This window comes from Labeo rohita, chromosome 17, assembly GCF_022985175.1.
Source record: "Labeo rohita strain BAU-BD-2019 chromosome 17, IGBB_LRoh.1.0, whole genome shotgun sequence".
In the NCBI taxonomy this organism is placed as follows: Eukaryota; Metazoa; Chordata; class Actinopteri; order Cypriniformes; family Cyprinidae; genus Labeo; species Labeo rohita.
Window position 1 is genome coordinate 21,931,884 of NC_066885.1, and position 16,535 is coordinate 21,948,418.

General features: G+C 39.2%; 1 protein-coding gene across 1 annotated transcript; it reads left to right on the forward strand.

The window, feature by feature from the left end:
* The first annotated feature begins 181 nt into the window (after positions 1-181).
* On the forward strand, positions 182-14,115 carry si:ch211-132f19.7 (adenylate cyclase type 8). Its single transcript, XM_051133714.1, has 18 exons — positions 182-1,057; positions 1,272-1,421; positions 1,503-1,633; positions 1,715-1,826; positions 2,025-2,152; positions 6,595-6,753; positions 6,843-7,074; positions 8,693-8,881; positions 8,965-9,065; positions 9,155-9,356; positions 9,759-9,851; positions 10,001-10,173; positions 11,133-11,214; positions 11,526-11,684; positions 12,159-12,305; positions 12,518-12,610; positions 12,983-13,097; positions 13,698-14,115. The coding sequence occupies exons 1-18, from the start codon at positions 182-184 to the stop codon at positions 14,102-14,104; spliced, it is 3,549 nt and encodes a 1,182-aa protein (XP_050989671.1). The 3' UTR covers positions 14,105-14,115.
* Positions 14,116-16,535: the final 2,420 nt, after the last annotated feature.

Genomic DNA, 16,535 nt, shown 5'->3' on the forward strand with positions numbered 1-16,535 from the left:
TTTTACATACAGTGTTATTACATGTTATTTTAAGTTTGTTTTTGGGGTTCATTCTGATGTTCCATCTGATGTTCCATTTAATGTTCCATCTCGATTAGTAAATCTTTTTTTTTGTCTTGCATTAGGTTTGTGCAGTTGATCGAGGTCTTGAGCTGAGTTTTGGGATTTAAAGGCACAGATCATGGCTTTGAGTTCTACAGAAGTCACTATTCCGCCTAAGGTATGCCCAGCTGTGCTTCCCTCCCCCAACCTGAAACGCAAGAAGCTGATGTGGCAGAATGCAGTACGTCACATTATCGACCAACGTGGAATACACCATGAGGGGCGAGCAGCCAGTTCTCGCAAAATCATTGTTACTGATGCCTACATCGATGACATCAACAAACAGATTCGTAACAAAGCTGCGCGGGGCAACGCAGGCACGCATAAGCGGCGTTCCTCGGCAGCCCGCATCCACCCATTACGAGAGCGCAACTCCACCTGCACACGCAAATCCACGGACTCGGTCTGTGATGCTGACTTCTTTGTAAGCTGGGGCTCCACGGTCCGTGGCATCTTCCTTCCGGTTCTCCACCACAAGTTTAAATCTCATGATCTTGAGCATCTATACCAGCAGCATTCATCTGGTCAGCGCAGAACTTCCCTTGTAGTCACTAATGTCATTGATATCCTTACCAAACTCCATATTCTCTTCATCTACCTGGCTGTGGCCCCTGAGATGGTGGACTCTCAACGAGGATGGTTGGCTGGGCTCTTCATGGGACTTGCAGCAGTCATATGCGTCTTAGTTCTGACCTGTAAAGGATTGATGTCTCCAGATTACCTACGCTATGCTGGGCTGGCAAGTTGGTTGTCCCAGACTGTGCAGGCACTGGGTAGTTTGGTTTATGGGCTGGAGAAGGACCAGTCCTGGTATGTGCTCTTTACCCTGTTCGCCACCTACACGCTATTGCCCCTACCTCTACTATGGTCCATCAGCATAGGTTTCTTCACCGCTGCCTTGCACCTGTTGGTGGACGCCCTTAGGAATTACAATGACACGGCCATTATAAGAAAGGTAAAGAAGATTCCATGCTCAAGCTCAAAGCTCAGCAAAGTTCACTTTTGATTCTCACCTTAGTATCAAAAAGTAAAAGGAAATCAATGCTTCTTTGAATTCAAAGATGACCACAAGAACTATCCTTGAGATATAGAGCCAGTCCATGAGAGTTTTATGCATTTATTGAGTTGTACTTTATGCTTTTTGATGCTTTTTGATGGATTTCTTTCAGTTACTAGCAAAAGGTCTGTTGTACATGGGTATGAATACCGCAGGGCTGTTCATCCACTACTTGTCAGATCGTGCCCAAAGGCAGGCATTCCTTGAGACACGGCGATGCATTGAAGGACGAGTCAAAATGGAACGAGAGAACCAGAGACAGGTTTGAGATTATTGATTTAATAAGATATCCTTAGATCATCAATATGAAGCTTCTGAAGAAAGAGCAATCATTTTGTATTAGGAGCGCTTGGTGATGTCCATTCTTCCTCGATTTATTGCTGTGGAGATGATTGGTGATATGACTGCTATGGAAGATGAACTGCTTCCTCAACAGTTCCATAAGACTTACATTCATCAATACAAAGACGTCAGGTACACATAGCTTCCTGTGCAGTACTATCTTCCAGTACATTTAGGTTGCATGAAATGAACTTGTATGTGGTCTTGTCTCAGTATCCTGTTTGCTGATATAAAAGGCTTCACCTCTCTCTCCATGACCATGTCGGCTCAGGAATTGGTGCGAACGCTCAATGAGCTGTTCGGTCGCTTTGATCGCCTTGCCGAGGTGAGAAAGATTAACCTTTGAGTTTCACAGGCAGTTGGGGAAAGGTTTTATGGTCAATGTCTTACTGTAGTATACTGTATGAGATTAGGAAATATTTTGTTGCAGCTATTCTAAAAGTCTTGGCAATCACATTTAGTTTTAGTGCCAAAAAGTATGCCATGTTGGAAGCTTACTGAAAGATATCTTTCAATATTTTAGGAGAATCACTGCATGAGGATAAAGATTCTAGGAGATTGTTATTACTGTGTGTCTGGGGTCCCAGAGCCCCAAACTGCACATGCTCGCTGTTGTGTGGAGATGGGTCTGGCAATGATCAACACTATACGGTGTGTATGTTAAGTGAACCACCTAATTGTCAATGTTTCTCCTTCTCCCTGTTTAATGTGCAGAGATTGTAAGCAAATATTTCATACATTTATTTCCTACAATGATTTACTCTGTGGTGCAATCAAAACATTGCACTTTCATAGATCTTTTGCAGGTTTGTCCAATCCTGCTCCTGGAGGTTCACAGATCTTCAAAGGTCCAGCACTAGATAAGTACACCTGAACCAGGTCTTCAGGTGTTACGTAGTAGCTGCGTGCTGGATGGAACGAGACGAGAGACGAGATAATAAGCGAAATGATTTACTATAATCCTTTGGTAGTACAAGCAGGAACAGGCAGGAAAATCCACACACGTAGAAACCTCAAACAACATTAAAGACCGACAGAGAACTCAGGATACAAACAGGCTTATAAAGGGTGTGCTGATTACCAAGACAGGTGAATGGGATGACGTTAACAAGGGTTAAACCAAAGCAGACAGATCGACGGGGGGAAGACAATGGGAGAAACCAAAACAGTCCAATAAACAGAAACACAAGGAGACATGTAACATTACTCCCCCCTCCGAATAGGCGCGACCTCGCGCCGTAGGAAACAAAAAACAAAATAAACAAGAGGGGCGAAAAAACAGCAGCAAAACAGAGTCCATGTGGGGGGGAGGCTTCGGCGGAGGACGGAAAACAAAAAACAGAGTCCTTAGAGTCCATGGGGGCGACGAAGGTGGGAGGAGCCAGGGAGGAAACAGGAGGGACCCGAAGCAGGAGAAGCCGGTAGAGACCCAGACCGCAGCCATGATGAGGACCCACAGTGGAGCCGACGGAGGGAGGAGCCATGGAGGAGGAAGGGTTGCCGACTCCAGGGGGCCAACCGACAGAGGCGGAGCAGCTGGCAGAGGAGCCCGAGGCGGAGACGGAGAGCCGAAGATCCAGGGCGACACCGAGGATCCGGAGGGCCAAGGCGGAGCCCAAGGCTCCAGCGACTGAGGCGGAAGCGGAGCTCCGGAGGTCCGCTGCGGAGCCGGAGCGACAGAGGACTGAGGTGGAGCCGGAGGGAGGGGAGGAGCCCAACGGAGCCGGTGGGACGGAGCGACGAGGCAAAGCCGGAGGAGTGGAGTCCTGAGGCGATGGCGGGACGACGACCGACCAAGGCGGAGCCGGAGGGACGAGGGAGCCCGGTGGAGCTGGTGGGCCGACGGGCGACGGTGGAGACGAGGGCGCTGAGAGCCGTGGTGGAGCCGCAGGGTCGGAGGGCCGAGGCGGAGTTCTGGACTCTGAGGCTGGAGGCGGAGCTGAGGGATCCTCCAGCCATGACGCCGATGAAAGCTGGCAGACCCGCGGCGAGCCCACTGCACAGGTGGTGGGCTGAGGGTGAGCAGAGGGGCTGTCAGGGGACAGCGGTGGCCAGACAGACCGAAGAGGGGGTGGGTGGGAATTCCATATCAACAGATATCTCATGACAGGTAGGTATTTCTGTAGAAAAGTCTATTAAATCCTCAGAGTTGGTTTCCAGAACTTCAGTAAAGAAGTCAATCAAGTCCCCAGAGTTCAGTTCAAGCTCACCCCCAGCGGTGGTGCAGTGGGCAGGGCTCTCCATAGCCCTCTCTTGCTCCACGCAGCACTCCACCGTAGCGGTAGTCGTAGCCGGCTCTCGCACCTGGTCGGACGTGTAGGGCTCTGGCTCTGTGGCGATCCTTTGCTCTGTCGCTCGTGGCTCTGGCTCGTCATCCGCGGTGGGCTCGGGCTCATGCTCCGCATGTCGGGGTGAGGGTTGGCTGGGTTCTGGGTCTGGAGTGGGGCTGACGTCCTCGTTGACGAAGTCAATAGTCCATGACGATCCACAGGACGCCAGCACCCACTCGATGTAGTCCGGCAGGCTCTCTCGAGGACCCTCCCCCGGATAGCAGCCCCTTAGTGGTGGTGTTCAGTCCTGCACGGTAGAAAGTGCAAAGGCTGCTATCCGGAAAGTGGGAGTGTTCTGCGAGGAAGATGTAATCTCGGGTGTGGTCCTCAAGAGAGCGTTCCCCCTGCTTCATTATGATGAGGAGAACAGTGGGATCCATGGGGGTAAATCAAAAAAGAAAACACTGAGAAACAAGACGAAAAAATAAACGCAGGGGAATAATGCCGGTTAAACTGTTGTCGGTCGGTCTTTCTGTTACGTAGTAGCTGCGTGCTGGATGGAACGAGACGAGAGACGAGATAATAAGCGAAATGATTTACTATAATCCTTTGGTAGTACAAGCAGGAACAGGCAGGAAAATCCACACACGTAGAAACCTCAAACAACATTAAAGACCGACAGAGAACTCAGGATACAAACAGGCTTATAAAGGGTGTGCTGATTACCAAGACAGGTGAATGGGATGACGTTAACAAGGGTTAAACCAAAGCAGACAGATCGACGGGGGGAAGACAATGGGAGAAACCAAAACAGTCCAATAAACAGAAACACAAGGAGACATGTAACATCAGGATTACTGGAAATATTATATTGGGGAAGGCTGGAGCTGAACTATCTAGGACGTTGACCCTCCTGGAGCAGGATTGGACACACCTGAAATTCTGGAACATTTGTATTTAGTGTTGGGCAATATAATCCATAATCATACCATCCTATCGTCCTCCTGTGAGATTGCCAATACAAGATATTATCATGCTAATTTATTTAATTATTTACTTAGATTCATAAACAAAGAGTGAACCAACTCCAAGGTACGGGTAAAAGCAGCCTAATGTTAGTGTAATCTATTAACTAAACATGATATCTTGTTAGTCAAGTAGCAAAAATATTTTTAATATGATTGAATTTGTATATAATATGATATCATAGAAACATTGTAAGTTACTAATTAAAATGCTTACATTTCCTCAGTTATTTAAACAACAGATACAAACAATGAGCAAAGAGTATTTGCATTTTCAAAGAAAAAAGTCATCACTGACTTCAATCTAGCGCAAGTTTATGCACTTTAAAAAACAATCAGTGAAGCCGTCTACACGTTATGATTAATAAATCTTTTATGGTGTGTTTACACCAAAAGTGAATTGAATTATTTGCGTGAATAGATTACATACAAAGTCACTGCAAAGACTTGAATAGATGCAAATTCATGCCGGGTGATGCAAATGACACAAACTGGGTGTCGCGATTGTCGCAAACGTGACGCAAGTTAAAAACGCGAGCAGGAAATTATACATTTTTGCACAATCCAATCAGCAAAGAGCTTATTGACACATCTGGTTGTATTAGATTTTTTTATTTTTATTATTTTATTTTTGCACAAGTCACACGATAAATATTCTGCGAGTAACGCAATTGAAATATGTGCTTTGTGAATTTAACAAAATTTAGCCAATTTTATTATTTGCTCGAGTAGATTACATATAAAGACGCGAACAGATACAAATTCGTGCCGGGCGATGCGATTTGAGCAAACATGCAATATATGCCTAAATCGTTTCTTCTGCGCAAGTTGAAAATTTTCAACTCGAGCATGGCACGTTGTCGCACACACCAATCACAGAAGAGCTTTGACATGTCTGATTGTATCAGAAAAAACTCAGCAATGATTAATCTGAACTGCTTCTGACTGGCCAATGCTTTTATGAACTGGTGTGTGATTGGTTATAATGCGCAACTCTGTAAAACACAGAAAAAGAAATAAGCAAATAAGCCCTAATTCTAATTATATAATAATAATAATAATAAAGCCTGATAATAATAATAATAATAATAATCGACTTACTGTCATCACAAGCATATATCTATTGTCTATCGGCACAACCCTATTTGTATTCTATTTTGCACTATGCCAATTTAAAGGAGAAGTCCACTTTCAAAACAAAGATTCACATATAATGTACTCACCCCATTGTCATTAAAAGATGTTCATGTCTTTTTTTTTCTTAGTCGTAAAGAAATTATGTTTTTTGAGGAAAACATTTCAGCATTTTTCTTCATATATTGACTGATATGGTATCCCAATTTTGAACTTCCAAAATGCAGTTGCAGAGCTTACTGACAGGGAGGATTGAGGATTATGCAATGATTTTATTTGTGCGATAAACAGAAAAACATTCTGTGAGTAATCTAGAGTGATAATGCAGTGAGAATATTCATTTTGGGTTTGGTGTGGACACCATTATTCTACCATCGCATGTACATCTACACATTGTTTTGACAAATATGAAAAAACGCATGCGAAATTCTTGTCCGAAATTTTGCACGTTAAAAGAGTAAATACAAACACACGTGTCAATCACATTTTCACACTGCCTCCAAAACTTTCATCCGTCATTAAAAAAAAAATCTGATTGGGTTCAATTTTCTGTGTTTTTCACAACCGGAAAAACGCATATGAACATTTCGGTGTGCAAGGACCTTAATTCTGCTGATGAAAACAAAAGAGATTATGATGTTAAACTTCCCATTCTCTTTCTCAGTTATGTACGGAAGGAGCTGAAGAGAGATGTGGACATGCGCATCGGCATTCACTCTGGCTCGGTTCTATGTGGGGTTTTGGGTCTGCAGAAATGGCAGTTTGATGTGTGGTCTTGGGACGTAGATGTTGCCAATATGCTAGAGGCTGGAGGAATCCCAGGGCAAGTACACCAGATGATTAATAGCATGGTCATATATTTAGCTGAATATAACTGATATTAGAATAATAAATCAAATTGCATATTAATAGGAGGATTCATATATCACGAGCAACCCTGGACTGTCTAGCAGGGGTATATGAGACAGAAGAAGGTCGAGGCCATGAGCGGAATGAGTTTTTACGTAAACACAAGATCGACACTTTTCTGATCTGCCATACGCCACAGGAAGACAAGCAACCCCCTAGAGTCCGGAGGACCAGCAAAGATGAGACCACATGGAGTGCTGAGCTTCCATTTGATAACATCATTGGAATGAACTGCGTGAGTTTGTTTTGGCCTCACAAAGCTTACTTAGATCTGAATGCCCTCTCTAATTAGTCATAAGATGTAAAGTTATTAAAGGGGTCATCGGATGCCCATTTTCCACAAGTTGATATGATTCTTCAGGGTCTTAATGAAAAGTCTATAATATACTTCAGTTAAAAATTCTCAATGGTAGTGTAAAACAACACCCTTTTTACCTTGCCAAAATCAGCTCTGCCAAAATCATTTCATTGTGGTCGAGGCTGCTTTAAATGCAAATGAGCTCTGCTCGCCCCGCCCCTCTCTTCTCTCTCTGGAGTGACGAGTCTGTTTACTTTAGCCACGTTTAGCCACTAAACTTGCTAACTAGCACATTATTAGGAAAGACGATCACAAAGATTCATAAAAAAACCTTTATACTCACTTCTGCTGTAAGTGAAGCTGAATCACGAATGATTCGTGCGAACACAGACGGACATATGTAGATCGGGAAGTGTATTCCCTTCACAAACAAACGTAATCTACTGCATCTTCAGCGTTAATGTTCAAACAACATGTAAAAGTGAACTTAGCATCTGATGACCCCTTTAAACCTGTTAAATAGTGCCACAATGTGTTATTCAGTGAATCTTTTAGTAACTTTATCACTAGCATCAGTGGCACGGTCCATTACATTAGAAAATAATTTATAAGTAGTCTCTTTGTAAAACAAAGCAAAAAACATTTTTACTTCATGAAACTTCTGTCATCATTTACCCACCCTCCACTTGTTCCAAACTTGTGTGAGTTTTTTGATTCTATGGCACACAAAAAAGGCATTTTAAAGAATGTTGTTAACCAAACAGTTAATCTATTTAATTTTTTTTCCATGCTACGTAAGGAAAATGGCTAATGTCAGCTGTTTGGTTACCAACATTCTTCGAAATATCTTTTTTTTTGTGCTCAACAGAAGAAAGAAACAAGAAAATAAATTGTTGAATAAAGTTATTTTAGTTTTATTTGCACACAAAAAGTATTGAGGTTGAACCGCTGATGTTACACGGACTATTTGAACGATGTTCTTTACTACCTTTCTGGGCCTTGAACGTGATAGTTGGGGTCTATGGAGGGTCAGAAAGCCCTCGGATTATATTAAAATGATCTTAATTTGTGTTCTGAAGATGAACGAAGGTCTTACACTCATAAAAATAAAGGTGCTTTAAAGGTTCTTCACAGCAATGCCACAGAAGAACCATTTTTGGTTCCACAAAGAACCATTCAGTCAAAGGTTCTTTAAAGAACCACCTCTTTCTTACCTTTTTTATAATCTGAAGAATCTTCTTTCACCACAAAGAACCTTTTGTGAAACAGAAAGGTTCTTCAGACGTTAAAGGTTTTTTATGGAACCATTTAGACAAAAACGGTTCTTCTATGGCATCGTGAAGCACCTTTATTTTTAAGAGTGTACAGATTTTGAATAACATGAGGGTGAACAATTAATGGCAGAATTTTTATTTTGGGGTGAACTATCCCTTTAAGCATTATATCATTATAAAAAAATATTTTAAGGTTTGCTAAAGAAAATCCTAATAATAATAACAGTTATGTTTTTTTCACTTAATATAGATGCATTGCTTTTTGTATTGTCATCTCTTAGATCTTAGCCACTTTCACCAATGGCTCCCTGGTGCAGCTGCCCAATCAGATTACTCCTCATTGTTCCGGGTCTCGAGAAATCAACAAGAGAATCAAGCAAGCCATCGAGGTGCGCAGCAGTGAGCGAATGCGCAAAGAACACATAACACCATTCACGCTGGTCTTCAAAGACAGACACATTGAGGGAAAGGTATGGACTGCCGAGGAGCAGCTTTTATACTTTGTAAAGCTTTTATGCTTATAAGTAGGCCAACACAAAATTTGTACTTTCAGTTTTCTCAGATGAGAGATGAAATGTTCAAGTCCAACTTGGCCTGCTCATTCCTAATGCTCCTCTTCATCATGGCCGTTCAGGTGCTCATCCCCTCACCACAGTGAGTTATTACTATTCTCTCAAGTCTAATGTGAATTTTAATAGATTTTTGTAGCAGTATTACATTTTCAATATTATTCTGTCCCACAGAATCTATCCTATGGTAATCCAGTTTCTAGTATTCCTGTTTGTCTACGTGCTACTGCTTCTGGTAACACTGGCTGAGGAATTTAAGCGCTCCCCACCGTACTTACAGCATCTGTGCTGCTGGATCCACGAGACCAAGAGCATCCGTAACCTGCTCACCCTCACCGTTATTGCTATTAACTTTGGTGTAGCCTCCTGTGATATTGTGAGTGCCAGAATTTATAGTTTTTTGGACCAACTTGAAGGGATAGTTCACTCAAGAATTACTCACCCTCATGTTGTTCCAAACCTGTAAGACCTTTGTTCATCTTTGGGACACAAATAAAGATATTTTTGATAAAATTGGAGAGCTTTCTGACCCTGCACAGACAGCAACACAACTGACACATTCAAGGCCAAGAAAGATAGTAAGGACATTGTTAAAATAGTCCAGTGGTTCAGCACCACTGGTTACTCCTCCATGTCAGTTTTTTCATCAAAAATCTTTGTTTTCCAAAGATGAAGGTCTTACGGGTTTGGAACGTCATTAGGGCAAGTAATTAATTACAGAATTTTTATTTTTAAGTGAACTATCCCTCTTCTCCTAACCTATTGCTTTTTTATACAGTTGTGGTGTAACACAGTTGGAGAGGCTGAAGAAAGTAACAAGAACTCAGAACACGGTGCACAGTGGCCAGTAAACATATGCACACATCCTGAGGTACAGTAGATACATATTAAATACAAATGTGCCACAAGTGTGACAACTTCAAGTAATGCTTATTCTGATACAGCCATCCTAATTTTATCCCATTTCAAGATCAGTGACTCTAAACACTAAATTCAGTAAATCTGTGTGTCCTTCTGCAGTTCTTTGTTTTGAGTGGTGTGTTGGCCATGGTGACGTGTGCTGTGTTCCTGAGGCTCAGCTGTCTGTTGAAGTTAGCAGTACTTATGTTAGTCATTGCAGTTTACACATACCTCATTGAGGTAGCCTTCCATGTGCTCTTTATCCGCCAACACCAAAACGGCCAAATTCAGAGGTACAATATTTGAATGTTTTATCAAGAGTTTTTATCGTACAATGTTTCTGAATGTGGTACAATGTTCAACAATCCAATGATTTGTGAATAAGCAATTTTTGCTTTTTTTTTTAATTTTGTTTTATCTATTACTTCCTTAAAGGAGAGCTCCACTTCCAGAACAACAATTCACAAATAATTTACTCACTCCCTTGTCATCCAAGATGTTCATGTCTTTGTCTTCAGTCGTGAAGAATTATGGTTTTTGAGGAAAACATTTTAGGATTTTTCTCCATATAATGGACTTTATTGGTGCCCTGATTTTGAACTTCCAAAATGTAGTTTAAATACAGCTTCAAAGGGCTCTAAATGATCCCAGCCGAGGAAGAAGGATCTTATCTAGCGAAACGATCAGTCATTTCTTTTCGGAAAATACATTTTTTTATACTTTTTAAGCACAAAAGCTTGTGTAGCACAGGCTCTGGGATGCGCGTTTATGACACTACGTACTTTCGAATCACGTTGAAAGGTCACATGGAACATAGGTGGAACTACAGACCCAGTGTTTACAAAGCGAACGCGCAAAGACTAAGTGCGTGCAAGTAAGTTTGTAAACGCTGTTTGCAAACAAAGAGGTATAACGATGTCCTCCTCTCAAGTTGTAGGAGAAAATAATATGGAGTTTTTTGCCATACTCAGTGCACAGATGATGAACTTACACGTGATTCGTAGTAGTGATGGGAAGTTTGGATTATTTTATCGACTCGGACCTTCGAGTCTCGTTCAGCAAAATTCTGAAATGCTTTCCTCAAAAACCATAATTTCTTCACGACTGAAGACAGAAAGACATGAACATCTTGGATGACAAGGGGGTGAGTAAATTATTTCTAAATTGTTGTTCTGGAAGTGGACTTCTCCTTTACCTGTTGAATTGTTGTGGCCCATCTGATGTATACCGTATATATGTGTGCTTTGCCCAGATCTCAATACCTAAAACGCAAAGGCGTATCTGTGTTGCTAATGGCCATGTTTGTTGTGGTCGTCCTCTACAACAGTAGACAGGTATTCTTTTAAAAGCTTGTTAAAATGTTTAATCATAAGAGTTTATTCTTATATTATTATTAGCAACTACTAGTTATTTAAATAATAATATAAAAACATGACATATTTAACAATTAATATATTTTGAATTATATCAATGAATAATAATCGAACCGCCACTTTAATGCTGTAATTATCATCCTGTTGTAATAAATAAATAAATAAAAATCTATTTTTAACTGAAGCAAACAAAATTGACCTGCAGTTTTAGATTTATGTCTTTTAAGTTATTTTAGTATGATTCAAGAAATTATTTTTGCTTAATCCTACAGTTAGAAACTACAGCCAGGCTTGACTTCCTGTGGCGTCTTCAGGCCAGACAGGAAGTGGAGGACATGAAGGAACTGAGGGAACATAACGAGTGTCTGCTGTATAATATCCTTCCTGCCCACGTCGCTCGCCACTTTCTTGAGAGAGACAGAAATAATGAGGTAGTTGCTTGGATTATTGATGGCAGGTCCTAATAGTTTAAAGAGGTCATCGGATGCCTATGTTACACAAGTTCTTTAGGGTCTTAATGAAAAGTCTGTAACATAGTTTGGTTAAAATTTCTCAGTTGTAGTGTAAAACAAGACCCTTTTAAAAAACAAATAATAATGTAAGTAAAATTATCCAGCTATTTGTTTTCAAATAGCATTTCAGTAGTTATGGAACACTTGCATATTACTACTGAAAAATTACGTTTTGATACATTTACAGTAGGAATTTTGCAAAATATCCTCATGGAACATGATCTTTACTTAATTTCCTAATGATTTTTGGCATAAAAGTAAAATCAATCATTTTGACCCATACAATGTATTTTTGGCTATTGCTACAATTATAACCCAGCAACTTAAGACTGGTTTTGTTTTCCAGGGTCACAAATAAATTAATTTTCTCTGTTTGAATTCTTTGGCTCCAAGGACCTGTTCTCTGAATCCTACGAGCGAGTTGGGGTGATGTTTGCTTCCATTCCAGGCTTTACAGATTATTACGAGAAGAAAGAGTTGATTCATCAAGATGTGGAGTGTCTGCGTCTTCTTAATGAAATCATCGCAGACTTTGATGAGGTACATGGATTTGGGCAACATCCTCTTAGTACCAAATGTCATCAAAGCCCAACTACAGACATGCTCATAGGTTTAACGGCTAACAGCAGCTCTGATGTTACTAATGGAATGCATTTCAAATCTACAAATGCTCACTTCTTTATCATAAGACATTGTAATAATGAGTAATTACTTAATTATTTACTTAATCTTTTTCCCTGTTGCTCACTTAGCTACTGGAAGAGCCTTACTTCCAGGAGATTGAGAAAATCAAAACCATTGGCAGCTGCTACATGGCTGCATCTGGCCTGTCTCCTGAAAAACAGGTGTGTGCTACATTTGACATATTTTAGAATTGACATATTTGATATGCTATATCAATATAACTAGATGCATGATATAATACTGGTGACTATCAGACAGTATCAGCCAGTGTTGCTGACAGTATTATAGGCATCAGCATTGGAATCAGATTAAAAAAAAAAAAAATTAAAATAAGCAGAATAAAAAATATATAAAATTGTAATAGTTATTAAATAATAATAATAAATCATTCTAGCCAGCTTGGTCAGGACAAAACATTAAAATATACATAAATAATCATGGATATTAAAAATTAATAAATATAACTAGTAATAAACAGTTAAGTAGTAACTAAAACGTTGCAAGGCTTAATTTTATTAATGTGTATTTTATAGGAATGTGAAGATGAGTGGGCTCACCTCAGTACACTGGTCCTATATGCTTTGGCCATGCAAGAAACTCTGAAACAAATAAACAAACGTACCTCAAACAACTTCCAGTTGCGTGTCGGTAAGACTGTGCTATTCTTGATTTAACATCTGTGCTAGTAATACACAAAAATCTACTGGTAATGAACATATCAGCTTACATAGAATGAATATGATTTCAATGTGACTGGATTGGATATTTAAAGGGACAGTTTACCCAAAAATAAAAATTACCCCTTGATTTGCCCATCCCCAAGGCATCCTACGTGTATATGACTTTCTTGTTTCAGACGAATACAATCAGAGTTATATTAAAAAATGGCCTGGCTCTTCCAAGCTTTATAGTGGCAGTGAATGGCTGTTGAGATTTTGAATGAACAGAGGGAACAGAGGGAACAGAGCACAAGCTACACTGAGAGCAACACCAGCAGAGGAATTTCTCTCGGCAGGAACACCCTTGCTGCTGTGGTCTTTTCCCTGGATGCACTTTATTGGACTTCAAAATCTCATCGCCCGTTCACTGCCATTATAAAGCTTGAAAGAGCCAGGACATTTATTAATATAACTTAGATTGTATTTCTCTGAAAGAAGAAAGTCATATACACCTAGGATGGCTTGAGGGTGTACATCCGATGTCTTGAAACTATTTTGCTGTGCATAAAACCGCTTTTCTATCAAACAGGTATTTCTCATGGGCCTGTAGTTGCTGGAGTGATTGGCGCCACTAAACCCCAGTATGACATCTGGGGCATGACTGTCAATCTTGCAAGCCGAATGGACAGCACAGGACTCAGTGGGCGTATTCAGGTCCCAGAGGGCACAAGCCGTATCCTGGCTGACCGCGGCTTTGTGCTACAGCTTAGAGGAGATATCTATGTCAAAGGGGTTAGTGAACAGCGGGGAGGGGTCCGCACGTACTTTGTTAGCAGTAGGGAACAGAGCACAAGCTACACTGAAAGAAACACCAGCAGAGGAATCTCTCTCGGGAGGAACACCCTCGCTGCTGTGGTCTTTTCCCTGGTGCAGGCTCGAAAGAAAGAAGAATTACGAGAGGCCAATGGAGGCTTTCATCTTATGGAGATCACATGAGTTTTGATTGAAAACTGAACAGGAACTGTATTTAATACCTCTTATAGAGACTCTTATGTCTCTTTCATGAGTCATTGCCTTCAAGAGATTTTCCATATTCTCTAAAACATTATTTTTCTTGTACGACCAGATTTCTACTGATTTTCAAAGTTCGTTATTATGGAAGCCCATTTCCACCACAAAAATAAAAAAAGTAATTGTGACTTTTTATTTCACAATTCTGACTCTTCCTGCTGTTCTAAAAAAAAAAAATACAGGATTAAACTGAAAGAAGAAAAATCAGAACTGTAAGATACAAACTTGCAATTGCAGGAAAAAAAGGTTAATTATCAGTTACCTTTTTTATTTTTTATTCTGTGGTGAAAAAAAATGTGATATATAAACTTAGATTTTAGAATTGCAAGATGTAAACTCAGAATTGTGAGAAAAAAGTCCTAATTCTGAATGAAAAAGTCAGATTTTGTGACAAATTGTGACATAAAAATATTTTTTTTTTATGTATTTAGTAGCAGAAATGGGCTTCCATAGCTTATCACAATGGAAAAAGTGAAAAACATCTAAAGTCATGTTTCTTTTGTCCTGGAGTTGGTATCACTGGGATTTTTAGCCAATTATAAAACCTTAAATGTTAGAGGGCCAAAATAAGCAAAGCTACAAATAAAAAAAAAAACTTAAAAAAAAAAAAAAAAATAAGAACAAGACCAAAATAGTGTACAAAAGCAAAGGAACTCTGGATTCTTTCAAAATCAGCAATTAGAGCATGTAACAGTTTTATTGGAGGTCGTATTCATATGCGTTATGATGCTCAACTGCCACTAACAAATTAAATGTGGAAATGAACAAAGCTAATTAGCTGACTGTCTGACACATTTGTATTATTCATTAACACCTTGAAAAAGCTATAAATCCCAGGATTATTGTTCCAACATATCAACATATTGTTCCAACTTTCTATAAAAAAAAGTAAAAAAAAAAAATATATATATATATATATTTAGATTTCAAACTTTTCAGATAATCAGCCAATTTTAGATGATCAGCAGGTTTTAACACTCTCCTATTATATTATGTTTACATGGTAGGATATGGAAAAACTATTAAAGCTTCTGTTTTTTGGGAGTTTTTAGGGATCATACTTTGATTTTATTATGGATAATAAAATAGTTTAGAACCTAATTAATATTGACTTTGAGAAATAATAACTTTAATTACATTAAAGTCAAGAATGAAAATATAAAAGAAACACTACTTGAGCAAGAATAAAAATGACAATGCCAAAATTCTTTATCTTTTTTTAAAAGAAATTTCTAGACTTAGATATTTCTGGGACACACTACTACACAAGGCCACTAAATGATGTTGCTGCTGAATTCCTAAGTATGCAAGAGTGTGTAAAATTGTAGTAAATATAACGAGGTACACTCTATATTTGAGACAGGTACATATTTTATCAGCATTTGCCAATATGTTCTTTTTTCTCTCAATATTCGTCTAAAATTATTGGAAGCATATAAAATTAGGCAAAGAATGAAAAATCTTTATAATACAAAATCAGATTCATTTTTATCCAAAATTGAAACAATTATTTGTTATCAGCATAGTCAGTACTTTTATATTTGTATATCAATGCACAATTGATGCACATTAAATGTTTATGAATGCTGTATGTTATAGTAATGTAAAAATAAGGCCTACCTCAGCATGCTGGTTCTGTTTGCTTTGGCCATGAAGCTCTGGAAGAAATAAACAATCATACCTCAAACAGTTTGTAGTTGTGTTTTGGTAAGATTGAGCTCTTCTTGTTACTTACATGAGACTTGATAAGTTACCAAATCATGTAAAAAAAAAAAAAAAACAACAACAACAAAAAATAGCTTATTTTTTCCATAACAGCAGGCCATTTGTAAATTTGTATGGGTCTTGCTTCCGGTTGCATCCACATCCAGCTATTTTTAGCTGTACAAAACAACAAAACAGCTCGTTTTGCTGCTTGATATTGCAAATTAGTGTGTCTTACCATATTATTTTGTATTGTATTATTATGTTTGCTGCATGTCGGAAGTCTCGCGTTGAAAAATCTAGATATAAAGCTTATATAATATAACTATCTTTATATAATCTTATGACTTATACAACCTCACATTTTATTAAAAAAAAAAAAAAAAAAAAAAAGATTAAAATACTACTAATGATGAAGGCACATGTCAGCTCTGCTAGACTGGTTATATTACGTTTTAAAGCAAAGTGACTTACTGCGTGTGTTTTGTTTATAATACAATATCTGTTTTTCTGCTTCCGAATTCATGTTTAATTAAATGTGTTACTTGCCGTTTCTTTGTGATTGTTTACTAGCAATTCCTGAGTGAAAATTGATTCTACACCATTTTTTTTCACTGTAATTTGTTTGCCCAAATGGGAACCTCGCCAGATT